The sequence below is a fragment of the Chinchilla lanigera genome, unplaced genomic scaffold (assembly GCF_000276665.1).
Source record: "Chinchilla lanigera isolate Chin_1 unplaced genomic scaffold, ChiLan1.0 scaffold00189, whole genome shotgun sequence".
In the NCBI taxonomy this organism is placed as follows: domain Eukaryota; kingdom Metazoa; phylum Chordata; class Mammalia; order Rodentia; family Chinchillidae; genus Chinchilla; species Chinchilla lanigera.
The window spans coordinates 407,864-435,511 of NW_004955590.1; the positions used below are offsets into that span (position 1 = coordinate 407,864).

The 27,648-nt window shown below is 44.9% G+C and overlaps 1 protein-coding gene across 3 annotated transcripts in view; it reads right to left on the reverse strand.

The window, feature by feature from the left end:
• Jarid2 (jumonji, AT rich interactive domain 2) overlaps positions 1-27,648 on the reverse strand; it is a 129,045-nt gene that overhangs the window by 24,054 nt on the left and 77,343 nt on the right. For all 3 annotated transcript variants that reach the window (XM_013509963.1, XM_005414590.2, XM_005414591.2), the window contains 2 exons: positions 23,599-23,775; positions 5,331-5,566 (listed from right to left, as the gene is read on the reverse strand). In XM_013509963.1, the coding sequence (XP_013365417.1) occupies positions 5,331-5,566; positions 23,599-23,752 (390 nt within the window). In that variant the 5' untranslated portion in view covers positions 23,753-23,775. The remainder of the gene's footprint in view (positions 1-5,330; positions 5,567-23,598; positions 23,776-27,648) is intronic.

The window sequence follows — 27,648 nt, forward strand, 5'->3', positions numbered from 1 at the left end:
TTAAACACAACATATGTCATATGGTTGAGATCTAAACCGTCTGCCCAAGTCTCAGGTTCAGAGGTGGGGGCCGTGAGTCCAGCACTGAATGTGCTATATAAAGGGGCTGGGTCCTAAATCAAGCAAGTGGGTCAGGTCACCAAAGTGTGGCCTAGAAGTGTATTCTTGTCGTTGGCTCCTCCCTTTCTCTCTCTTCCTGGCCGCCATGGGCCAAGCAGCTTTCCTCTGCCAGGAAAGGAGCCTTGGAGCCAGGCGACCATGGAATAATCTCTCTGAAACCATGAGCCCAGTAAATCTCTCATTCTTCAAGTTGTGTGTAGCAGGTATTTGGTCCCAGTGATGACAGAGCTGACTGACACTGTCACTCACTGTATGTATTCCCTTTCTCCTCTAAGCCCACACAGAGTGCCTGTGTGATACCTTCCCGCAGAGGCCATGATGAGGCCAAGGGAACACAGGAAATAATCTGTTCCCACAGACTGCACCACTAAGCAACAACTTGGCCAAGTTCACAACTGCTGCAAAACCCAGCACCTTCCTGAGGACACAAAGACACCCACTGCTTTCTCAGCCCTGGCTGTCTACCAAGAGCCAACATTTCACTGGCCCCAAAGAACCATCTCACCTTCCCTTTGCCTCTAAACTACTTCCTGGTCAGTGAAGTCCCGCTGGCTTTGCGTTTCAGCACCACAGGTGCCCAGTCACAGGCCCAACACAGCATGGGGATGTCAGGCACAGAGAGCACATCCATGTAATACCGTACACAGGAGCGCACCTCGATTCACTGGTGGGAACAGCACAGGGTGACCCACAGCAGACCCCTCTAGTAATAATTAAAACACCTCGGCAAAGCAGCTTCCTCAGCTGGATGTGGTGGCACATGCCTGTAAGTAATCCCATTCGGGAGGGCAATGCAGAAGGGGTGCTGTGAGTTCCAGGCCAGCCTGTACTACACAGTAAGTTCAAGGCCAATCTGAATTACAAAGCGAGACCGTGCCTCAAAAAACTCAAAATAAACTTCGCATATCTTGGCTGCGGGAGGGGATCTACAATCCTACTGCCATGTCCACCACCCCCAGCTCTATAGAAAGTGAGATGCCTGAAGCTTGTCCTTCATGACCCACAGGCACCTACCTTCACTTACATCTCCTCAGGTGACTCAGGCACACCACCATGCGGTTTGTCGCAACAACACAATTTCAATTTCACAGGGGGCTGAACTTTCAAGTTACACTGACCTGGCCGAGGACTTCAGCCTCAAAGAAGAACAGTAAATTTTTCTTGCAGAAGGGATGTAATGCAAGGTGAGGAAGACGAAAGCCCAAGACATCAAGCATTTCTATTTCTTAGCAGAAATTCCATTTTGAGAACTGCACTCGGTCTACACTGTGATTATATGCATATAAGATACAAGATTTACCCTCTTTCATGTTCTACTCCACATCACCACTCAGACAAAATGCTTAAACCAGCTCATTAGAACGACAAGTGAATAGGACAAACATGCATTTCCAAGGCAGAACAAAAGATGAGAAATGAGTTTACAGTATTTTTGATTAACAGAAATAATAGCTTTCAGTGACCAACACTGTCCTTAGTTCAACCAAGGACTCTTGTCAAGCTTTTAATCCCCACTAGAGGGAGGCATTGAGTCAGAGACCTCGGCCACCCTTTCAAAGCGGTCAGAAGTGAGGGGCAGGAGCTGCAGAGAAAACAGCTGGAGGAGCCATTTGGACTTTAAAGTTCTAGCTACAAACCAAAGTGCCTACACTGAACAGAACCACACCGGACAGGCCATGCAGTACAGACAGGAAGGAGAACTGCCAAAGGTGCCCACGGCAGCAAGGCCAAGTCTAAAGGGATCCTGGATCTGCCACCTCCTGACGTGCTTACTACAGCGCAGGCTATCTGCTGGGATCAGAAATGTCACGTGGGGGAGAGTCAGGTTGCAGCCTACTCCCAGGAGAAGCACAGTACAACCCTAAGCGTTGCTTATACCTTGGGCAACTTTGTCTCCCCCTACACATACTTGAATTTCATTTTCCAAAGCTTGTTCCCAATTCCGTTTTCCTTATGTTCCCAATTCTCTGGTCCTCTCTGATTCTTACAAGGGCTACTCTGCAACCCTCTTCCTGTAACCCAGCACAGTGGACCATCGCGCAAGAGCCTGTCCGGCTGCCAGAGCAAGCCGCTCACTTTCTGCTCTGGACTCACACCCCAGCCTTAGGGAAGAAATGAGAACTACAGGCTACCACGTTCCCTGCTGGCTTCCGCAACACAAAACCCTAACCCTAGCCCTTGCTAGGGATAAGCTCCTTTGTTTTCCAATCCCAAACTGGTCAGAGCCTGTTAAGACCTTTAAACAGGGTAGTACTTCAGGAAAACAAAAGGCATGAGACACCTACCACACATCCAAATGATTGAGGTGCAGCCACAGCCCCAACACCCTGGGTTCACGATGTGCAGGCATGTGCTCTGGGTGGCACAGACGGCTCACCCAGTACTACAGAGAGAGGGTGGGCCAGAGACCCCCAACACTGACAGAAAGGCACACATTCGTGTGTTCAGAGTCTCAGGAGCCGGCTGTGAACCACCATGTAGCGCTCTGCACAGGGTGGGGAGCTGATGTGGTATGCTGGAGCGTAAGCTGTGGGCATGAAGGGCGCTAGAGCGTGCGGGACAGGGCTGCTTCCCACAGGGCCCTCATGAGATCGCGTTTCCTACAATCACATTTACCCTTTTAGGCAGACATAAAAAATATCCAATCTGAAATGAAAGATCGGAGCACCCTTTGGCCTGTATCTTTTACCCAGTAGCAAAGATGAAAGGTCAGAGTTTGAAAATTTATATCAAGCAGTCACAAAAGGATCTGCAATTTGCTTTTATTGACCTTATTTTCAGAGTACTTAACTAATGAGCTTCTGATGGCTTCAAAATTATCCTTTCATTTCTCACAATGTCCATAGGACAGGAGTTGGCATGACTGGCCCTCAGTGAACAATGGGGCCCAGGAAGGTGAGATATCACACCTTGGGTCTCGGGAGGGGTCAGAGGCAGGCAAAACGACAAGTAGGAGCCCTAGGTCATTCCATCCAGGCTGAGTTGGCCCAGAGAGGAACAGATAACAAGAAAGGATCCCTTCCACACCGGCAGGGTCACTCCCTCCATCCCCACCAGGGACGCAGGCCAACATCCCACAGCTACTCCACGGTGTCAGCAGCAGCCTGCAAGGGGCACCCCACAGTCCTCCTGTCACCCCCAAGGCGACAGGTGGAACAGGTCACAGGTATAGGACATGCAGCAGTGGCACGGCCACCCCGGGCAAGGCAGAACTTGCCACCCACCCGTGTCCAGGGTGCTGATGCATCTGGTTCAGGTACAGGGAAGCCCTGAACTGAAGGCAGGTGCTGAGAGCCAGGGCTGGGCTACAACCAAGCTGAGCCACAGCTGTGTCCCCCATCCCAACCTTGTGCACGAGCAAACGAAAAGGAGCACTGTGCACACCCGGTGAGACTAGGTGCTCCCTGGACTCACAGTCGCGTGTGCACCCCTTACTTGGGCCCCCACAGGCTCTTCGTGCCTACCCCAGGACCCAGAGCTGTTCTCGGTGCTGCTGTGGCCATCTCAACTCTTATGTCAGAAGTTCTACAAGAGTGAACTCCAAACCTCTTGTACTTTTGGCTCCTATAAAAGCACAATGAGGCTTAGGCAGGAGGATTCCAAGTTACAGCCCAGACTGGGGAATCTAGCGAGAGTGTCTCAAATTTTTAAAAAGGGACTAGAGATAGAGTTGGCCATAAAGAGACTAGGTGCAAAGGCAAAGACAGAGGTGGGGGTGTCTTAGAAAATGGGACAGGTGAGGCTGTGATTAAAAACAGAATCATCATCCGTTCATCTCGGCTTCTCTAGTCCCTTTTTAACACTGATCTGTCTCATAAAGTGATCTGGAGGTGAGTTAGCCCCAGTTCCAGTCAGGCCGAGCAGTGAAAGGGAGTGGGATGGGGATACATCGCAGGCCCAGGGCCACAGGTAGGGTGCTCCCAAGCTCTGTGCCTCAGAGAACTACATGCACCTGGGGGCCAGTTCCACAGTCAGGCCTGGTCACCACCTCTGGGAAACAGGGAGGCAGTGAGGTTTGTTATTTTGGGAACCATGAACACCATCTGAATCGTGCTATAATCACACATTTAGACCCAAAAACACTGCAGAAGAGCAGTGGGCACTGCAGAGCACAGAAACGGACCATTCCTGCCTCAACTGAGCATCTATTTGAGGAGTTGAGGTTGCCACAACTGGCCTGGGTGTGTGCCCATACATCTGTCCGTGTGTGAGTGTGTCCGAGTCCACATTCAGGCTACCAAGACCACAGGGAAGGAATGCTGCTACAGAGGGTGGACTACAGTGTTTTCCCACTACACGAATCATCTCTTGGTCACTCTGAACCGCACCCACCTCACTCAAAATCCATCTTTGGAGATTACAGTCTCCAGTCTGTTCTCAGGAGAACTGAAACTCTGCCAAAATTCTGGGTGCCGGGAGCTCATTGGTAATGTCAGTGACTCACGGGCCACTAACATGGTCTGAAGACAGGACCACGAGGTATCAGTGAGATGCCACCTGCCCTGCAACAGCCCTTCCCTGTGCCTCCCATGTCTCTTCCACTCTCTTCCCAGGGTCATAAGCAGCTACTACCCAACAATGAAAACATCCTGACTGCCACAGTGGCCAGTCCCTGGGCCGTCTTCAGAGCTGCCCAACAGCCCCACTGGCAGTGCAGCTCTGGGGTGAGGGTTGGGCATCCTGAGGGACACACGCACCACCACCCCCCCCACACACACACAGCACTGAGCTGGGGTAGTGCCCACTTGACTTTGGTAATCCCAGGCAGACTTTGCCACCTGCAGGCCCGCTGCACAGCCTGAGCCAGTGAGGGCAAACCTCTTAGAGCTTTCAATGACACACAGCGCGCTGAGGCACTCATGCCATGGGTTTGCCACCAGAGGCCCAATCTGAGTCTCAACAGTGGATATGTCATCTGACACCCAGGGCAGGCAGGCCAGGCAGGAGAGGGACAGTGAATGACCCTAGCTCCATTTCTACCTTCTCTTCATGAGACAACCAACCAGGAGCCCTGGTGAGCACAGGGTACCAAGGGGGGTACACAAAGCCACTCAGCACCAGGCTGAGACTCTCCCCTCAGGATAAGGGACACTTTTGTGCCAAGCCAGCTCTCTCCCTGCATCAGGCCCTACCTCTGAGCTTTCCAAGGCTGCCGTGTTCCTTGGTGTCGAGCAGGGAGGTGGGCCCCGCACTCCTGGGTTGGTTGTTACCTGTTTACGTAAGTCCTGAGCCGACCGAATCACAGGAGGGTGGTGGTGGTTGACAGCAAGCCCCTTGGCCGAGGAGCCCAAGGAGGGAGCCGCTGCGGGCTGCGTGGCTGAGGCCTGCTCCCTCCGGCTGTCGGCCCTGTGATCGCTGTGCTTCTCCTTCGCGGGAGTGGCCTCTTTGCTTTTGTGTTTCTGAACAGGTTCTTTCTCACGGGTTGACCTGCTGGAGCCATTGAAAACTAGAAGAGGAGGAGAAAGAAGAGTGAGGTTACCATCTTGAGCAGACAACCACTACACCATGTGAGTCTCTGCTTCCTGAAATGTCTGGTGTGGAGACTTCTCAAGAGACAGGACCTAGGCAGGCATGGGGGTGCACGCCTGCAATCCCAGCACTCAGGAAGCAGAGGCAGGAGAACTGCTATGAGTCTGCAGCCTGGGCTACAAAGCAAGACCTTGTCTCAAATACCTACACACACACACACACACACACACACACACACACACACACACTCACCAGCCCGCAAATACAGGGAACAGCAAAAATAGTAAACACACGACAAAACTCTGGGGAAGGGAGGGGGGCATTAAAAAAAGAAGCACGTTGTATTAGGTACATGTACCCATTCGCCCTAAGATAAGTGTAAACCACATATATTGCAAACATGTACTATTACAAAAAAAGACAAAATCCTACACATGCCCTAAGAATTATTTGCTACAGCTGAAACAATGAAAAAATTCATTTGTAAAAAATTCCTACAGCTGGATGTAGTGGCACATGCCTGTAATCCCAGCACTTAGGAGGGGAAGGGTGGAGGATTGTCACAGGTTCAAGGACAGCCTGGGCTATGTGGCAAGACCCTATCTCCAAAAAACAAAAAATAAAATTTAAAAAATCCCTATACACGGGGCTGGGAGTGTAGCTCAGGGGCAAAACGCTTGCTCAGCAAGCATGAGGTGCTGGGGTTGATCCCCAGTCATGGGGAGGATGGGGGGTTCCCCTCTATATAAATCCCCAGCATCCCATGGAATATCAACACTGTACCTTAAAAGACAGAAATTAAACTTGAGGGAAAAACCACAAATACAGTACGGCAATGCCTCGGTTCACAAACTCAACTCTCTCCACGATTCTGGTTGCAAGCCAAACTGGACAAGAACCGAGTCAGATTTCCCTGTAAGGGCAGCACTGAACCTCAGCACCGAATTTGATTCTGTTTTTGTCCAACTCAGTTTGCAATCAGAATTACAGTAAGAATTAAGTTTGTGAACTGTGGTACCACTGTACTCAGATAAACCTTCCCTAGCCTACCGCACATGCTGGTTTAGCAACCAATTCTGTACCACTGCCGGGCTAATGGGTAGCTGCAGAGCAACTGGGCCACATATTGCAAGCCTACCACAAGATAAAATTCAAAAATACAAGTGCTTTTGTAACTGCAAAATCAAGAAATCCAGGTCAAGCCACTGAGGTCCAGGACCACCTGCAGTCACATCCCCAGAACAGGATTAACTGGAACACACACAGGAGATCTGGAAACACAAGGCTCCCCGTCAGATTTAAGGGCACAGTTCAGTGGCACAGAGCTTGCACAGCAACTGTGACCCTCGACAGAGGGTGTGCCTAACAGGTCCAGAATACAGCTGCTTCCCAAGACCGCCAGACCACAGAGAAAGAAGAAAACAGAGGTGCCAGCCTGTGCTGTTCCCACCCTGCTTCACATCAGTGGTAAGTGGGGCTCATCAGGAGCCAAGTGAGCTGTGTTCAAGCCTGGATGCAGAACTGTCACACTCTGACATCACAGAGAAAGGGAGCACCTGTCCGGTTCCTGCCCTAGATAAACAGGGTCAGCCACCTCCCAAGGCCACCCTCATCTTCCCAAAACCTAGACGGCTTCTAGTGTGACTCACAGCCTCTCTTCCTGTCCTAAGTGAGCCTTTTATGTGGTTTCTCTGAAGGCACAGATGCCCCTCCTGTCAAACCCTTTCTTCAGTGCCTGTTATGAGCAGAGCAGTGCAGGGAAGTCCTGGCAAGTGCTTTCTTTAGGTGCCATGTACAAAGGCTATCAAGGAGCACCGAGATTCCCATGTCCACGCACCCAGCTAGGACCCAAGAGACCCCAGGCCTCCCTGCTCCCACCAGGACTCAGGGCTTCAGGGAGAATGCAGTGCCCAAGCAGACAGTGGAAAGCTCTCATCTGTGTGCATACTCCCCAAAGTCAGACCTCTCCTCCTACCAGCCCCAGAGAGCTAAAAAACAGCTCTTTCCCCATACTGGAGCTACAGCCCCATACCCTTAAATGCCTCCTCTAACACTCATCTTTAACTGTATTTTTGCCCCATAGCTGCAAATGTTTTATTTGTTTGTCTCTCTGCTCTTTTATCAGCTATGGCACTAAATTTGCTAGCTTTTTTGGTGTGGGGGGAGGGCAATACTGGGGCTTGAACTGACACCTTTAGACTGAGCTACATCCCCCAGCCCCATTTGCATTTTGACACAGGTTCTTGCTAAGCTGCTAACTTGCCCAGGCTCAGCATCAGTCTCCCGCAATGCTAGGATTAAAGGTGCACACCACACTGGACTGTTAACTGATTTTTTAAAGTTCCTCTTCCTTTTTGTGCATATAAAGTCCTTCCATTTTTTCCCTCCCACCTTAAACAACAACTATATATATATTTATAGTGTATGAAGTTTTGATGTATATACAACATATCATGATCACACCCAGCTGCTTTCAATATTTCTATCACATTTATTTTATGGAAAAACATTTATGATGTATTTCTAAGCAATTTTAAATAAAATATAGAATGTTATTAACTATAGTCTTGCTGTACAATTCATCTCCAAGACTGAATCCTAACAATACAACTTTTGACTAGTATCTTTCCATTCTCCCTCCATATTTTCAAACAGCAAAATAACTCAAGTTTCCTGCTAACTTTTTTCAAATTGCTTACACTGAATTCTTTAGTCCACTGGTGCTACTGTGCATATGGTATAAGACAGCTGTACACTTTCCATATCTAGATTGGGCAGGAGTCCTGATCTCAAAGCACTATCCAGCACCAAAGATTATGAATTCAAAACAGATTTTAAATACTGATGATCAGGTTGTGTCAAAATATGGGACATACCCCACTGTTGCACAAGGCTCTGCTGGACACTCTGATACAGAGAAAATACCTTCAAATGGCTGTATTTATTCTAAGTGTGAGGAACTAGAAGTTGTCAGAAACCATCAGTCACACCCACACTGGCAGTGTCTACGCTTGCTCTGCAGACAAATTAAAAGCAACATCCAGAAGAAGTCATACTTCAATCTGGTTGACATTCAGGCAGGTACATGAACTAGACAATGTTCAACTTTCACCAATTTTCTAAGGCAGTGAACACAGCTCCTTTAATGAAACACAGCAAAGTCTCCAATATTCTGAACTTCTGCTTTCTTATTCCAACTAAGATACTGTGTGCACCTCAGGGTGTGGCCTGCTGTTAATACCAGTCTTATTGCTAGTTTTCTTTTTTCCAGTTTCTCAAAGAAAATTATCCTATAGGTTTGCTCTCCTTTTTAACAGTATTACTGGCCTCTCAATTCCAAGTGCTGGGGCTCACTCTCAAAGCCTGGCACATAATACAAGTGTTCTACCGCTGGCCCAGCGACCTACTAATACTTTATGCTGCCAATTATAAAATTTACACTTCAGGCAAAAATTAAAATTTGGGAGCCTGTCTCTGGCACCATGAATTTGACAGCTGCTTAGTGTTCAACTTTTCTGATCAGATTATGGATGACACAGAATCATTAAATGAAATGTGTTGACAATTGGAAAATGGACATTAACATCAACGGGCCACCATTTTCAAGCAACCAATACAAGATGTTACACAATGCATGAGTGAAAAATTCATGGAGTCTAATGTCTGTTAACAGAGGTACAAAAAGTTGACTGATACAAGTTCAGATTTCCACAGCAACCAAACTTCAAGAACGTACCATGTCAAGCCTCCATGTGTTATCAAAGAAGAACCTCTCTGAAAGTCCCCTCCCCCTCTTTTTCCCAACTATGTATTCGCCTTCATACACAGTATTTCGACCAAATCTTTAGTTTGTAAGAAACTGAGCAGCTGCAGAAGCAGCCATAATCTGACTGGCTCCTATCTTCACTGAAGTAATATGCAAAATTGGGAAATAATGTACTCTTTTTACTAATTAACTTCTTGGTTTTAGAATACAGTAATTTTTCTTTAAAATGCTGTGCTAGTATGTCATGGCTTTGTGTCATTTTCAAAAATAATCCTTGTTTTACAAAAGCAGCCTGGAGCTCTACCCTCTCCATTGTTTGTAATACAAGAACAGGGACCCTGAAAAAAAAGCTTCTGAAGCCACCGCACGCCCCACCACCACCCTTCATTCTCCCTACAGTGATTTCCAGCCACTTTGCTGTACCTGGTGTGGGTGTCCATCACAATGCTTTGTACTTCCCAAAAGAGCACAGACTTGAGTGAAGCTAACTTGATCCAGGCAAGGCAAACTTCCTACCTGTTTGACCTTGGTCTGGTTACCTGTCCAAGGCTTAGGGTCCTGGATCTACGTGGAAATGACAAGAGTATCTATTCACCTTACTGAAATCCAGAGAGAGAAAAAAAAACTGACTTCAGATAGGGGTTCTGGACATGAAGCATGCACTAGGTAGGTGTCCGCTTGTCACACAGGCTCCTTTGCAAATGAACCGAATAGCACAGCCAGTTCAAACTCCCAGTAGGCAGTAATGCTTTTCTGATTGGAAAAAAGCTGATTCTCTAGCATTCTCTACCTTAGAACAAGTTACACAACCCCTGGATGGACCTTCAACCACCACCAAGCCTCAAGAAATCACTCTGAAACCAAAGCCCAATCAGAGACTAAACTGGGAGTGCTAAGATTCCAGAAGGGATTGCCATCCACATAATAAACCTAACCAGCTGCTGAGGAACTGTGGCAGTGTGCATTTGAAACAACACTTTGAGAAGATATTCTGGAAAGGGCGAAGAGTTTTCCAATACATAAAAATGTAAAATGAAATCAAATTAACTGTGATTCGCAAACAAAGAGACGGTCTTCAAATGAATCCACTTTCTGTAACCATCTTGCTATTTTATAACTGCCGTACACCCCAATGGCAAACATAGGCAAAAAGTCAAATCATGTGTTAAATGGGAAGAAAGGGAGGAGGGAAGGATGGGGTGAGGGCGATGGAGCCAAAGACAAGGTATATTTTGTACTCAACAGCTCATTAATTTTAAGTGTCGTGGGAACCTGCCAGTTCTACCCCTTCAAGTAATTATCTTTTGTCTTAATTTCTAAGATTTTGAAGAAAAGGAGAGGAGGCGAATGAGGGTGGGGGAATGGCTCTCATAAGGAAAGACTAAATCCTGTGAACAGAAGAGACAGAAAGATTTCAATGTAAAAAAGTTCTCCACACACGGCCCCAATTAAAAGGAGTAATTGGACTGGTTTCTTTAAGCATTCACCACAGTGAACCATATTAGGAAACTGTATTGTACTCGGATACAAATAGCTTTACATTAATGAACAGAGACAGATATATTGATTTGTATACACATACTCTGAAAGTTAAATGGCCTATAGACAAGTGTTTTCACACCATAGTAAGCAAAATCTTTAAATGTACAGGCTGGTATTTTGATTGAGGGTCACTTCATTCCTGAGAAGATCAGCTTTGCTTCCAACGAGGGGTAAAAAAGAAATGGGCAAGAGACGTTACTTTTGAAACATCTTTTTCTGCAATCACTGTAAGGGTGGGAAGCTACACTTTTCTGTGGAGGAATTCACATTTGTAGCTCTGGGGAGTGGCCCTAGAAGATGCTCTCTAGACTTCCATATTTAGATCTCCTGGGTGAAGAAGACTCTCAAGGCAGCCTATACAAAGGGTCTTGAAAATCCTCACTGCAGACTCCGGCCTGTGATTTCCAGTGCCCCAGCTCACCAGCACATCTGCGCCCAACCCATCAAGGATAAACCAGCTGCCCTCCTTATGTGCCTCCAGCACTGAACTATTTTACAAGTGCATAGAAATGCTTTGTGTTCTTCAGAGAAAGGAGTTAGCAAATACAAGGAGGGCAATCTTTTCTTTTCTTTTTTTAATACCAGAAATCAAACTCAGGACCTTGTGCTTACCAGGCAGGCACTGTGCCACTGAGCTGTATCTCTGACCAGAGAAAGGTGATATTTTAAAAAATTCTTTGTTGCAATGGCAAAGGGGGACCACAACTGGAAAAAAATCCATTTTGGCCTGTTTCAGAGCCCCTCCTCCAATCAAGAGAGGCCTCAGTCTTGCTAATTATTCTTAACAAAGAAGGACAAACAGGTAAGTGGCAAAAAGGAGTCCTTGGTGTCTGACAAAAGTTACCGCGTATCCTGAGGTTACTGGGAGTTTGACCTGAGTTGACAAGGTTCTGAAGCCCTAATTTGAAAGAGAGACAAGGGCCACTCCCCAGAAGAAAGCTGGCCCCAAAGTCTGTTTCCTTGGTAGCAGGGAAACAAAGGGCAAGAAAGAGACCTTCAAACCTGGACAGACCTAACTCCTAAATTAAAAGATGTTTTCCCTATCCCAAAGGGATATCCCAAATTAAAAGTTGTTTTCCCTATCCCTAGGACAAATGGAAACGGGGGTGGAGAATCGCCGTAAATAAAGAAGAAATAAATGTGCTGCGGAAACTAAAAGAGATCCTCAGCAAGATTCTGATACCAAGCCAGATATTTAAATGTAAGCTTCGTGTTATTTCAGTGCATCCAGACTTGGGCATGACACAGACGCCATCAATTGGCTGGCATTAGAGCCTTGTTACTGTACAAAAGCTGCACTTGCTCCCTGGAGCCAGTTCAACTCTGAGTCACTATTGTCTAAAAACAACGGAATGTCTGCCAACCTGTGCCAACAGTTCAAATGGATTTCACTGCAGTGTGTGTGAGTGCTGTGAGCCGGTTTGCCCTGGGCTACAACAGCTCGCTCACTCAGCTCAGCCTCCACAGAGAAACCCGAGAGCCACAAGGACACAGAGTAGGCGCAGCACAGAAGCTCCAGTATCTCCTCTGCGCTGGCAAGCAGCTCCTCAGGCAGAGGCCAGCATCTAGTAGCAGTCACAGGACCAAAACCCACTCAGCTGTCGCTGAGCAGTGGAACCAGCATTTTAAGTTCTACCGGTTTGCTGTGTTTGTTTGCCAAACCCTCCAGGGAAATTTTACCCAGCATAACCTCTCTCTCAACTTAAATAAAGAAATTTATCAATGGAATTCTTGAAGCCAATTGTGTTTTCTTTCTTTTCTACAGAAAAGATTTAAATTCTCTTAAGTCTCAGAATTCCCCCCATCACAATTTGGTTGCCACTGTCCCCCAACATCTAAAAAAAATGTGAATGCACTACATTGCAATGATATAAAATAACAGACTTGGATAAATCTGCCATTTAAAACCACATTACTTAACTATGTTCCTGATAACTTATGATGCTAAAAACTTTAAAAGGCTATAAGACCTTTATGAGACTATAAAGGTCAGGGCAACAGAAAGACCATAAATCAAGAGGAATGGTTTTTGTCATTGAAAAATGGGTTCCTCGCCTTCTGGGCACCCAAAGGGGCGCAGAAAGGAACACAGCACTTGATGCGTCCCCACCTGGCAAACTGGCTCTGATGACAACTGCCACCCTACCAGAGGGGTCCTGGGAGAACATCTGGGCAAATGGGTTCTCACAAGCTCCATCTCCTTGGGGAAACAAAGCCAAGCACAGAGCCGCATATTAACCACAGAAGGGAGAAGGACTAACTCTTGAAGCAACACTAACAAAATGTTTCTGGATATTAGGGTTTCATAAAACCCTCTATTCAAAAGATAATGAGTTCTAAAGGGTCCACCACATCTGAACTGCATAGTAAGAATCCACCTGTGGATTTGAGACAGGAATCACAACACAGTGAAAGACACTCTGAAAATGTTGAACCTGCCTACACCTCCCTAACACAATGGATTATATACATTACAAGAAAACTAGCAATTTTCAAAATAAAAATACCAGCAGAGAAAAATAGAAAAAAGAAACACAGAAATAGCATGTATAATACAGAAATCTTTGCACCAATAATATGTTTCCAAGGCTGCTCAAGCAAGTAGTTTGGCTTCTATTCTTTTAGACTGAGGTGCCTCCATCCAACCTTCAGTTGAGTAAACAAATGGCTTTCAAACCTTCCATGTGCACGTTTTATTGGCTCTAGAAACAGCAAAATTTGCCCAGTGACTGAAGAGTTCCCCTTAAGACAGAACAGCTACAGTTAGCTAAAATTATCATATACCAAGCAGTTCAGCAAAATGCTCAACAAACCAATATACAATGTGAGTAATACTAATATACAGCCAGTTACATACAGAAAATTTCACTACAGACCCTGAATATCAAATACATTCCATGTGATTTGGTTAAAAATGCAGGGGTATTTCCTTTTAAAAGGCTGGGGGCCATGACATAACAGGATAGGAGTCGCTTTCCACTTGAGAGCACACCAAATAGATGGGTACGATGGTGCACACCTATAGTCCCAGAACAAGGGAGCCTGAGGAAGAAGTATCTCTGTGAGTTCAAGGTCAGCCAGCCTACATAGTGAATTCAAGGTCAGCATGAACTACATACCAAGACCCATGTCAAAATACAAAACAGAACACAACAAGTGCCACACATTGCTTACCACCTCATGTACTCTAAACTGATTTTTTTTTTTTACATCTTCATAAGCTGTAATTCACGTATTATGCAACTTGCCTGTTTAAAGTGCAGAGGTCAGTGAATGTTAGCATGGTGAAACCATCATCATGATGCAAAGTTTAAATCTCTTCCTTACCCCACAAAGAAGCCTCATACCAATTAGTGAGTCACTCTCCAACCCTTACCCTCCCATAACCCTAAGGGCTTTCTGAGTCTGCAGGTGTTGAGAGCATTTTATAAAAGGAGAAAGAAAGACCTCAAGAGGTTAAGTAAGTGGACTCAGAGCACCTGGTTAGGAGGAGGTACCAGAGCCAAGAGCTTCTCTTGCATCACCTTGCACATCTCTTCACCACTGTCACAGAGACAAGTAAGGGGATGGGGCTCTAATGCCTTCACACTACATCAGGAAGGCCTGCCAGCCACTCTGAGTATTTATGTATATCCCAAGGTGCTAAGCAGAGCAGAACAAATACTTTCACAAAGTGAGAAGAAATCAGGATCAGATAATTAACATGGACAGGTGGCAATTACTGGGGAATCTTCTATCTTGAAACAGCTCCTGAAACAGTTCTAGTAAAGCTAAAAATGTCACAGCACCCAGCAGTAACAGCAACTCTCCGACAGCCCCATCATGTGTCCAGCTTCTGAGACATACGAACTTACTGGGATTCCCTCATCAATTCTAAGGCTGTCCCAGGCATCCAAATCTTTTCAATCACTCATGTTAATCACACTGACCAACGCTAATGTATTCTTACCAAAACCCTAAAAGACAAAGGCACTCCTCAGATCTTGTCAAAGAAATGTAAACCACACAAGGCTGCCTATGCTTGCAGTCACAAGCAGCTCAGTTTCTATAACGGGTCCTAAACCTCACACCAAGGGACCTCTAACAAACATACCCCAAACATGCCGGGTGTGTGGTTAGCAATACGTATTTTATAACCAGACATTACAAGCACTACTGCTCTTCAAATTCTATTTTGGAATTTGAAGTTCCCCAAAGTCACTAGCCTCACTGGAAAAAATAAAGCTGAGAAGTGATGAGGACATCCCACAGCAACCTCAACTGGAGATAAAAGCATCCGTCAGGGAACACAGCAACAGCGAGACACATCCCCCTACACCACTCCAGAAAAAGGGGGGCCCTCAAAGCACCTCGAAGACAACCACAGAGCACAAATGCAGTAAACTCATCCAAATGATTGCTTTTTGGCCCTTACACAACATGCCCCCGGTGTGAATCCAAAAGCAATTAAATCATCCCAGCTGGGAGTGCAATGACATGTTTAAAAAGTCTTCTGAGAAATCTCTCTTCAGAAAAAGATGTTCACAAAAAGAAACAATGATCTCTCCTATTCTTTCCAATCTTAAGTGGGGGAAAAAAGCATTTGAAGGATACACAACACATGACTGATTTTAACCAATCAATGTTCACAAAATTCTCTTCTGCAAAGGGTAACAACAGACTCACTACAAGGAAAATACTGAAGAAAAAGCTGAAGTCAAATTCATTCCAAACTCATTTATTAATTCCTTTCATCTACTTCACTGACCCCACTGGAAAAAATAACCAATGAAGAACACTTTTCCAAAACTAAGGCATTTCAAATACTGACTTCTATTATACACACAAAGCGGTGTTTTGATTGTGCTGTTTTATTTCCACATAGTAATTACCTAAGGGCTTTACTGTCAAGATCATTTAAGGTTCTGTACATGCGCGATCATTTTGCAAACTTGATGAGCTATCAAAATGGAAGTTGCTGGAGGCATTGTTATTGTAACCCTTGAGTTTTAACCCAAGGTTAAAAGCTTGGGCGATGCTGTCCAAGTCATTTCACATTATGTATTTTAACAGACAAATCCATTTCCACTATGATGTTCAGTGCCTGGTAAATGAGAACATTGGGGTCTGGGTAATGTTCGCAAAACTAAGCTGTCTGGGGACACCTAGCTCTTATAGACTACTGGGGCCTAGGGTTCCTGCTCCAAGAACAGTTTGGTCACAAGTAGGCCTAATGAGACAGTGTAAGGCGCAGTCACAAAGGAACTGTGTTCTCTCTTACCACCTCCCTCTATGCAGCCAGGTGTCCGGGTTCTATGCTCTAAGCATGCTCCTGCTCAGTTTTAAGAGAAACAAAATAAGACAGGACATCATCGTCAGTCTAGTTTCTAGATTTATCAAATTAACAGCAGAAATGAAACTCTTCTGGACATGCACTCTGATTATGAACTGCGGCCAGGCGTGGTGGCACACGCCGTAATCCCAGCACTCGGGAGGTTGAGGCAGAAGGATCACTGTGAGTTCAAGGCCAGGCTGGGCTACAATATCAAGTTCAAGGCCAGCCTGCACTACATTATGAGAACTTGTCTCCAAAAAAATAATAATAATGAAAAAAATTGGCCAGCCCTACCCCAGTCATAAAGAATTCACTTCCCACATTTTCTCTTCTGTGCACGATGTAACAACACGGCAGTGAGGGAGGCTCTCCTGGGAAGGACATAGTTTGCTGCAGTTCTTAACCTGCACCAACATCTCCAGCAAACAAAAAAGGGGAAAGGACCAATATGACAAGAAAAGCAATAGAGAAGTCATTAAAAACCAAACCAAACAAAAAACAAACCACTTGCTCTCCCCTCTCTTTGGGGAAAGAGACCACAACAATTCTGAGGAGCTGTTTGACTTTACCCAGACTCTTCTTGTTAGAAAACCTATGTGAAAACGTGTGCCTTCCTCACAACCAGGGCCCGGAACTACACCATCTCTACAGCTCAAAGCTTAGGAAACGACACAGGTGAGGGGAGGAGCTCCCTGATTCACAAACAATAGCCAATCACTTCTTTCCATGCAGCCAGAGAACCTGTTGCACAAGTTTTGTCTCTGTTCATTCCCCAGGAGCACCCTAAGGTTAAAGATGGATGAAGGTGGGAAGAGGGGGGACATCCCATGCAGGACACAGCACCAGGCTGACTTTGCAGGTTATCATGCTCAGGCCCTCGACCCATTCTGGAAATGGCAAGTCTAACTGCTAACCAGAGACTCAGGGGCCCTCTGAGGGTGACACTGTCTTTAGGCAGCAACGAGGCATCCAGGCCCTGAGACTCTAGTATGACCCGGGTCTCTTAAAAAAGTACACCACTTCCGCAACTCCAGGCACAGAGAACAATCCTGAGAACCCCACCACCTGCCACACCCCAGATCCTACTGTAGTCTGGATCTGGAAAATCCCTAAAATCCAAGTATTAAAGGTTTGGTCCCAACCTAGGTGCCACAGGTGGTGGTCGAACCTTTAAAAGATGGGCCTCCCTGGAAACCCTCCAGTCATCTGGGGATGTGCTCTTAAATGGGGTACTGCAGCCCTCATTCTCTCTTTTTGCTTCCTGGTTGCCGGGAAGTGAGTGGCAGCTTTCAATTCTGGCTCCCGCCATAAGGGGCAGCCTCCCCACAGGGTCAAAGGCAACTTGGTCACCCAGCTGAGGACTGAAACTGCCAAAGCTGTGGGCCAACTGGGAACTTTTTAGCTTGACTGTGAAAGGTTTGTTTTGTTTTGTTAACTGTCATGCAAAACTGACCAACACAGGCCCTTAGGCACAGAAGTGCCAGGGAAAGGCCCAATCCTGGGCAAGTCTGGGGCCTCACATTTCTTGGAATGCGCTAACATCAACCATCTACCTAGTTTCTTTGGTAAAAAACCCTCTGGCTGAACCTCACTCCAGTGAACTAGGTACCTTGTGTACTCCCACAAAGAACCTTCTATTGTAAGTGAAGCCACTGACTACAGGAATGCCACTTTCATCTTGTTACACACCACATTAAATATCCCCTTTTATATTCAATGGCAGTCATAATGAAATCCCATTACAGTGAATTCTAGGGAATTCAGCTCAAATTTCCAAAGAAATGGACCTTGATTAAGCTTACAGAAAAAGAACTTTTATCTACCACAGGAACTGTCACCAATATCAGAGCATTCTTATGTAAACAACTTAGAGTTTAGTGCTGCAATACAAATTTGATTGAAATGGGAAATAGTATACCAATTTTGCTATGAGTTAAAAAATAAGAAAAAAGTATAGATAAAAATGTGAAGGAATGAAAAAAAGTGGGATAAAAATGCTTTCACCTAAAAAATGTACTACTGTCTCAGGAGAAGAATGGATGACAGGGACAGAATTTTAGTCAGCAACCTGTAGGCAATTAATAGGCAATCTTGGAAAAGGCACTTCCCCTCAACACATGGCAATAGGTGTCACCCAGCCTGAGGCAACTGAAAGATACTGCACTACTGCCATACACGAGACAGCCTCCTTATTTGTTTCTCTTCATGTGGGTTATAAACCAGCAAACAAACGAATGTTCGTCCGTCCCACCCTCCTGGACTCACAGAGTATAAGAATCAGGAAAACTAAATGCCTTGCCCAGGTACACTAGGCTAATAAGGACCTAAAAAGGGACACAGAAGCCAGGCACAGTGGCATAGGCCTGTAATCCCAGTACTTGTGAGGCAGAGGTAGGAGGATCTTAAAGTCGACAGTAGCCTGGCTCACAGAGGGCCTAGACTACATGACACTTATCTTAACGGGGGTGTCGGGGGTGGTGTGAAGGAATGAAAATAAGCTCCTTACAACTACATGATGATAAAGGCATTTCCAGAAACTACAAAACAAAAAAGACAGCAGACACATATGCTGGGAAACATGGAATTACAGCTTAATTTAAATGGTTGGGGAGAGAGCAATGGTGGACATGAAAACCTTTTACAGCTGAATGTTTAATTTTCAAAGACCACTCACTACAGTTTTACAAGTGTTGCATGATAAGCTTCTAATAGTATTAGTAATTCCTTGCTACTACTGAAAAATACTCTCTTCAGGGATATACAGTATCCTTACATTCAACTAGTACCTCCTGCCTGGTGACTTTCAAGTACTTGTTTTAATAAACTCCTGAGATCAATTGAATACGTATCACCTACTTTCTTTATATAGAAGTAAATGCAAAATACAAGGTAGCACTGCATACATAGTACTGACTAAATCTGAGACTGATGTAAATATGTCTTCTACAAAGCCAGCTTCTCAGTGTCCACAGACCCACCATCACCGCTGAGTCATCTGAAATCGGAGGCATGTTCCAAGAGGCCCACATATTTCTAGGCTGTATTCAATTCCTTCCACCCACTGGCCTCAGGAGGAAACTGTCACTCTGTAGACTGTCACCACTTAGATTCCAAGGACATTAAAGCCACGGAGCAAGAGAACAGCTAGAGACCTAAGGAGAACTGTTATGTCCTGGGCAGTAGCCTAGGGAACTGACTTTGTGTTACTGTCTACTAAAGCAAGGGCAGTAGTGACTCTAGCATCAAGAAAGTGAGACTGTCCCAGTGTTCATCCTTATAACAGAATGGTACATGGACCAAAGCACTGGAAAAGCTACTTCAAAACCTTGAGTCTGGTTTGCAATTGTGGTCATTGCTGACAACAGATGTAAGACTACAGAGACAGAGCCGCCATTTTATAAAGCAGGAAAACTGCCTGCCTGATCACCTCACACTGACTGCTGTACAGGACATGGACTCAAAAGATAATGGAGAAGAGCCTTCAAATCACACCACACACAAAGGAGCAGGTGTCCGATAGACCCTTGCTAAGACACAGAGAAGCTACTCAGCAACTGTGAGCGTGTTTACATTGGGCAGTCTACAGAGATATTTCACATAGGTCCTCCCTTGCAAATGAGGAGAAATACTAAGCCATTTGTTCAAAAGCAGACAGCTACATAAAGGGGCCTGTTAGCAATAAACCTGGAGATAACATGGCTAATAGAATGAACAAATAATTCTAGTTACTATATGAACACATAAGGGATTGCAAAGGACCCTTGACTTTTGGTTTCTACGTCTCGATAACATAAGCATAGAAGGTTTGCAGGTACAAGTGCAGTTGGTCCCTTGATTAAACCCAACTACTTGCGATAGGTCTGTTTCCTTTTGTTCCTCGAGGCTGTGATTTCTACCGTAAAGGAGAAGAATTGGGGAGAAGCGGGAGAGAGGGAGCATAAGAGCAGAAGCTCAAAGGAGGAAGCAGAAGAGAGCTGGTGAGTTCTCACCTAAGGTACCCCACACCGACTTCCTACTTGTCCTACCACAGTGGAGCCAAACACACCCAGGTGATATTAAAATTTATTAGTACACAAAAAAGAAAAACTTAACAGTGTTTCTGGAATTATTCCCATCAAGCCCATTTCAATCACCACAGTATTGTTTTCACTCAAATATCCAATGTTTAAAGTAGCAAAACCCACAAGTCTCCAAAATCCCAAGGTGATGTGCGTGTGCAGGCAAATAGAGATAGATGTACCAACAGATGCAGGAACCTTCCTTGACTCCTAATGACAGTGGTCAATGCAGAACTGTACCATCCTCCCTCAGTGCGAGTGCCGCCAACTCCATTACTCCCGTCTCATGCTGTTTATAGACTCCCTGCCCTGTCACACAAGCACCTGGAAAAGCACATGATACTGAAGACCTGTGTACATGGAAGCCGATGGTGGCTGGCAGACAAAGTGGAATCCACACAGAAACCACTGAATGAACCCTGTGTCTCCTCAGCAAGCTCAAACAAGGTAGAAGGAGTTGGAGCGACCCAATCACAAGTGCCCAAGTACAAGAAGGATTAATTGAACTCATCAACAGGGTGGGCGAATTCACTGTCTAGCCACAGTAAGAGGGGACGAGCAAGACAGTGAACAAACCAGTCAGATATTACACCGAGGAAATTTATCATCACCGTCTGGCAATGCACAGAACAGATGAGTGCAATTTCACTGTATTCATACTTATTTACTCTTTAGTCTCTCCAATTAAACAAAAAAGAAAAGCAAAAATTTACATTCCTTTCTCAAGACAGGAAAACAAGTCCTCAGCTTCTTTAGCTACAGCTTCCTTCTATACTGTTATCTCAAAAAACTCACCTGTGCTGACACCTTCAACCCACAGCTCATGTATTTATTCTCTGTAGTTCTGTTGTCTTTCACCATCACCACAAACTCACCAGACTTTAAAGTTCATAACTATCCCTACACCCACTTAATTCCTACCCTTTTACCTTCACCCCTACCTCTCTGGACCTTGGAAAAGAGCTGGACCACTGCATCTGCCCAATCCAGATTCTTTCTTTTTGAGACGAGATCTCATTATGTAGCCCAAGCTCGTCTTAAACTCACAGTGATCCTCCTGCCTCTGCCTCTTCAGTGCTGGGATTACAATCATGGGCCACCATGCCTGGCTCCCGAGTCTACACTCTTATCTGCTCTTCCTGGATGGAATCCTCAGTCCTTTAACCCTGATTATTTTTTCCATTATGGCAAACTAATTCTGCTTCCAGAGGAAGCATTCTGACCTTAACCTATCTCATCTTACTTCCATATCTGAAACCATTAATGGTTCCCTATTCTCTGTATTGGAATTCTTCCACCTGCTCAGCAGGGCCTATCTTACCAACTCCGTCCAGGCCTTCCAGGCCACCACAGCACCCTGCTCCCCCACAACTCCTAGACACACTGGAAGAACAATCCACCTCCATCCCACAAGACAATATACGCCACCTCCTGCCACCACCCTGGAACACTCATCTACACAGCTGGACCTGTGTCCCGCACAGGCAGCTCTTCTTCCACCACTGAGACCCTCCTAATGACCACAGTTGCAAGTAACAAGCTTTACCCCAAAAAGGCTTAAATTTAGTTACCACTGTGCATTAGTCCTACTTCCCCAATTAAACCATGGCTTGCTTGTGTCCTCTATCATGTCTTGATACAATCTAAACACAGCCACGAACAGGAGAGGGGACAGGTGAACATCATTCAGTGGACACAGCAGAAAAACCCAACAATAAAGGGTGCCAGGCACAGATGTGCATTGTTGTGCAAGCCCCGCTTGCCCTAAGCATCTGCTTGCTATGGAGTCCACAAAGGCAAGTGGGAGCTCAGTGCTTAGCTGTTAAGGTAAAGAGGAAGAAACTTCTTTTGCCACTTGTAACCTCTCACCAGCACAAGCACCAGCACACTGCCTCCTACACAAGCCCTAACAAAATGTGTCTACTGGGGCAGCTGAAAGGGGCTCAAGAGAAAAACCACCGTAAATCTCCAACCATGGTGCTTCCCCCTCCTGTTCTTGTTCCCTTTCCCCTGTAGCACGCTATTCTAATCACTTACCTGGGTCTCTCACAGCCACCTCTGCAATATCCACTGTATCTACCCCGGCCCTTTTAGACCATTTCATGGTACTCTGGTCAACCTTGAAGTGCATGTATGACTTGGTCCCCTAAGATCTTAATGAAGCTGAAAAGCTCCTACCACCCACTGCCACTGCAGCCACCATGGCATTTTGTTCAACTGGCACGTTTGTGATAATGCTGCTGTTGATACTAACCCCACTGTATCCCAGTCATGTAACTGTATAGCTCATACAGTTATATGTACAGTACCTGCGACTTGATACTGAAAATAAATGATTGTAGTGTATGTCACCCATGTAAGAAGCATATTGTAAAATAATGATGTGTTAAAGGAGCAGGACCATCATACATCCCGTGTCCACCTCTCTTGATGGTATTTAGAAGTCCTGTTAAACTACTGGCTATACCATCTGGCTTTGTGTGGGTATACTTTGGCAAAACAATGCCACATAATCTGTCTTTCTCAGAACATCCTTAAAGGATGCATGGTTCCATTTCTACCCTCCTGTGTATGTTGACACAGCAGCTATTAGTCCACTATTACCTTTGGCCAGATAATTATCAACAATTACAAATTTCCAAAGTGCTTCCTCCTCGTTTCCCTTCATGAAATCTTCATTATGAAGGGCACCGTAAGTCACTTCAGAGCACAACTCTAATAAGTCACTTGCATATTGAAAAGCTACTTGGTACTTTCCACAGCCAACTTACTTAAATAGTGTGAGCTGCTTTTCTCTAATACCCAGCCTCTTACTTCTGCTTTTTTTCACCTCCTCTCCCTATACCCCCTAATATTTAAGGGAAAAAATCATTTTGCTGTACAGTATGTATACATTCTCTTAATTTCACAGGGGGAATGAGTTTTTTTCTACATTGTTTCTACCTGCTGAAGCCACAATAATAAAAACTGACACCAAAGTTCTTACAAAATCTTGACCATCCCTGTTCAGACCTGACCATTCCCTCTTCTGATCCCTGTTATCTCCATCTCTTATAGAATTTATCTGAGCTTCTACAACATAATGACATCTGCTCTCACCTGAATCTCTTCATCTAGAACACCCTGGATTCTTCTGTGCTGTACTAATTCTCTCTTTGTCGATAACGAATAAATCTGTCACTTAGGGAGGAATTCACAACTAGGTTTGTTATTACCCAGCTACACCCTTTGATCCCTCCATTCTCCCTTCTCCAGGGATGACCTCTTCTAGCTCTTTCACCCAAAGCTCAGGTTTCATTTTTGCTACCCAAGGACACTTGTGGACCTACCGTGCCCATTGTGCACATGCTTGTGGGTCTTTCCTTTCCTGGGGGTTGACTGGCACGAAGAAGAAGCATTGTTGGTAGCTGTTTTGACATCTTCTGTCTCATCATCTTCTTCCTCAACATCTTCCTCGTCCTGAGAGCTTCCAAAGTACACCATGTTGTTGGGCAGCGCAGGAGAACCTGGTGGGTAAAGAAAGACAGCCCATCAATACCAGCTGTGACATTCATTTGCCCCTTCTAGGAGGCACAATCCAACGGAGACATGTACACAACCTAACTCACAGCAGGCACAGCAAACAAAGCTATTCTTGTCTACTGCCGCTCGTAATTTTATTTCTCAAATATCCCCCACAAAGTACAACTCCATCTGGTCCTTTTAACAGATCTCAAGCAAAATCCCCCAGTGGGATGACAATGGTGTTCACCAAATGTAACAAATCTAAATGTTTAAGTCCTTATCTGAATAATTTCCCCAAGGAAAAACAGAACTCCACCAAGGACCGAATTGAGAAGAAAAACACCTACCTAAATTGGTGAGAAAGATACTAGTCTATATTATGCATTTAACTTACCAGACTTTAATAATAAAGAGAGTGGAAAGTAGCAAAAGCAAAATTTAACTCTTCCCTGCACACCCCACTCCCCAGAGCTAGGATTCAATCCAGGTCCTTGCACATGCTAGGCAAATACTCTACCAGTGAGCTAGAATACAGCCCCTAATGTCGTCTTTTTTTTTTTTTTTAAATACTACAAATCGAACACAGGACCTTGAGCTTGCCAGGCAAGAAATGTGCCACTGAGCTACATCCCCAGCTAGCCCTAATTTTCTGTGAGGTCACTGTATTATATTCCAAACAGGTGAATGACCTACATGGAATCCCAAATATCCTGATACACTTAAAAGTTATGCTGTGACAATTAGAGAACAGAATGTACAATTATTGTTTTTTTGAGATAGGGACTAACTGTGAATTCACTAGGGACTAGTGAATTCACATAGGGACTAGCTTTGAATTCACTATGTAGCACAGGTTGGCCTTAAACTTGCATGGATCCTCCTGCCTCAGCCTCCCAAGCACTGGAATTACACGCACGTGCCACTATGCTGGGTCAGAATGTAAAATTATTAAGATAAATTCCTATACAACACTAACTAAAAATGCCAGATTTAAAAAGACACAACAGCCTCCTCAAAGAAGAACACACATTCCTTATTCCTTTTGTATGTCAATTAACCTGTAAGAAATAATTTTTTAAGAAGTTTGTCCATATTTCATTAAGCACTCCAACAAGCCCTTACTCACAAAATTAACTAGGTTAAATAGCAGGCACATAGGCTGCAAAATGATTCACACTAGAGATAAGGTCCTGGGGTAAGAGATAATCGCTAGACAAACAAATTTTCATGAATTATGGTCCTAAAAACCCCAAGAGTCACAAACAACTACAAAAAATATATACAACAAAGGAAGGGGTAAAAAGGCAGAGCAGGGGAGTGTAACAGATGCCAGCCAGGACAGACTGGGAACCCCTAGTGGGAGCTGTAGCATGGTCCCAGGCCTCTCCCCCTCCCCACCCCCTGGTCTTTTTGAGACAAAGTTTCAACTATACAGTTCAGGCTGGCCTCAAACTCACTACGTAGCTCAGGCTGGCCTCGAACTTGTGGCAATCCTTCTGCCCCAGTCTCCCAAGTGCCGGGATTATAGGTGTATGTGCCGACACACCCAGCCTATTTTTAAAGATAAAAACACAGCTTCTGAATTTGTGTGCCACTGTCAGATCAGACACCCAGACTTGTAAGACTGTATAAAAGCTTTGCTTTCACTGTTTCTTCTGCCTTTAGGGTCCAATGCGGGGAGAGGAGGTGGTTCCCCTTATATAAACCTGTTTCTCATACACCCCATCCTCCAATGTTGTTTCTCTACTTAGGTTAAACCAGAGCCCCAGAAGAAGGTCAATGTTATATAATTCTTCCTTTTAAGCAAGGACAACTCAGAAGATACAGAGTCAAGTCACTAGCACACCATTTGAGACCAGAGGCAGCTAAAATTCAAAAACACTCTCCTTGAATCTTCTTTCTCATTATTTCTGCAACAGCTACCATCACATACCAGAACAACTCAAAAATTTCTTCTCCTGTCCAACTTCCAATGCATAGACTGTCACTCCAGTAAGATCAGTGTAAGTAAAATAATCCATGTGCTCTCCTCAAATGGAGACCTCACATTTTTTTAAATGGTTAAAAAAACCACACCTGTGAAATTTGGGAATACACAGATGAAGATGAAGGAGGAGCAAGTTAGAGGGGTCTAAAGTGGAAACCCAAACCCACTTACCCCAAATGCAAAGAGTAATCAAACAGATACCTTCTGCCCTTTCTTCCTGCAGCAACCATCCCTATGAACATCCAACATTCAAAGTCCCAGAAGTTATGAGGGTCAAAGCACTGGGTAGAAATAAAATTCCAACAGGATGCAGGCTGCAAAAGATCTTTTGTGGATACCACAATTCCATTTGGTCTGACCAAAAAAAAAAAAGCCACTCCCTTGTTTTCTTTTTGTTTATTTCTCACATTTGATCATTTCCATTTAAAATGAGGATCTTAAACCTGAGGCTGACTTTGGGGAAAATCATTTAATCAAATAAGAATATGTATGTGTAAAACTGAGGAGATAGGAATTTTCCCCAAAAAAGGTGACAGAAGAAATTAGCCACATTTCCACTTAATAAAATAAATATTTTTGGGGACTGGGGATTTAGCTCAGCGTCACAGGTCTGCCTGGCAAGCACAAAGTCATGAGTTTAAGTCTTGGTACCAGAAAAAAAGAAAAAATGAAGAAATAAATATTTTTGTTCTAATGGTTTGATAATTAATGCAAGACCAACTAGGAAAAGAAGAGTCACAACCCTTCCTACCTTCCTTAGAGGAAGTGTTCAGCCAGGAAAGCACATCCCCCAGTCTACGAAGGGTCCCCCATACAGCCAAATTAGTTTACCACACGGCCAACTCATTCCAACACATGCTCTATATGTGCTTCTAAGACATAACACGTTACATGCTGAAAAGAAGACTCACAGGGGGCAACTTCCATACTTGGAAGTTATGGGCACTTGTAATGAAGTTCCTTCTTTCATCAAATGAAGGAATGGGTTACACAATCTATTCAGAATTCCCTTCAGATCAAAATATCCATGCTTAAATTCTCTTAAATACAGCCTTTCTATACTGTATCTTGATTGCATGGAGAGGTGGACGTAAAGTAGAAAGACAGATGAGCATTAAAATCAGTCAGGAGTTGTGGGTAGATTCTGCAACACCTTCTGTAGCCAGCTCTGTCATTTGCTAGAGGCCAGCAGCACCAGGAAAGGGAGGAGGGGGTTGAAGAGTTGGGACTGCACTTCAGGAAGGGAACCAACACCCCGCCAGCCTTCCTCAGCCCCTCAGCAGATAAGGCAATATGTCCTGCAACAGAGGCCATCCAAGAATGCGAAAGTAGGGCAATAAAATCTGATAAAAATGTTCTGATTTGAAGAGAACCAGAGAAAAATCCACATGGAGGATATGAAAATGAAGCAAAGAATTAACTCGTACTTAAAGAATCTGTTGAGGATTCTGTAAACCTCAACCCCTATAGAAACAGCATGGAGCCATTCACAGTCCTTACACTCAAGATGGTGAGAGAAGGAGGTGAACATCAAGTTTGTGTTCCAAAGAACTGAGGAGAAAACACATCGATGCTCATTTCAGCCTCCAGGTTTTGTGAATACCCTAAAGGCAGCATGGACTGACTAGTCAGCTTCTGTTACTGTAATGGAATGCTTGGCACAGGCTACTTATAAAAACAGATTCAGATGACAGTTTTGCTGGTTCAGAGTTCAAATAGCATGTGCAGGCACAGGCTCTGGCAAGGGGTCCCTGGTGGATGTTACATCATAGTGAGAATCCTAAGCGCAGCCAGAACCAGACAGAAGTGGGACACCAAACATCTGCTCCTATAGATCTTTGGGAGAACTATATCCATACCTTAGCAAAGGATAAGGCAACTTCAACCA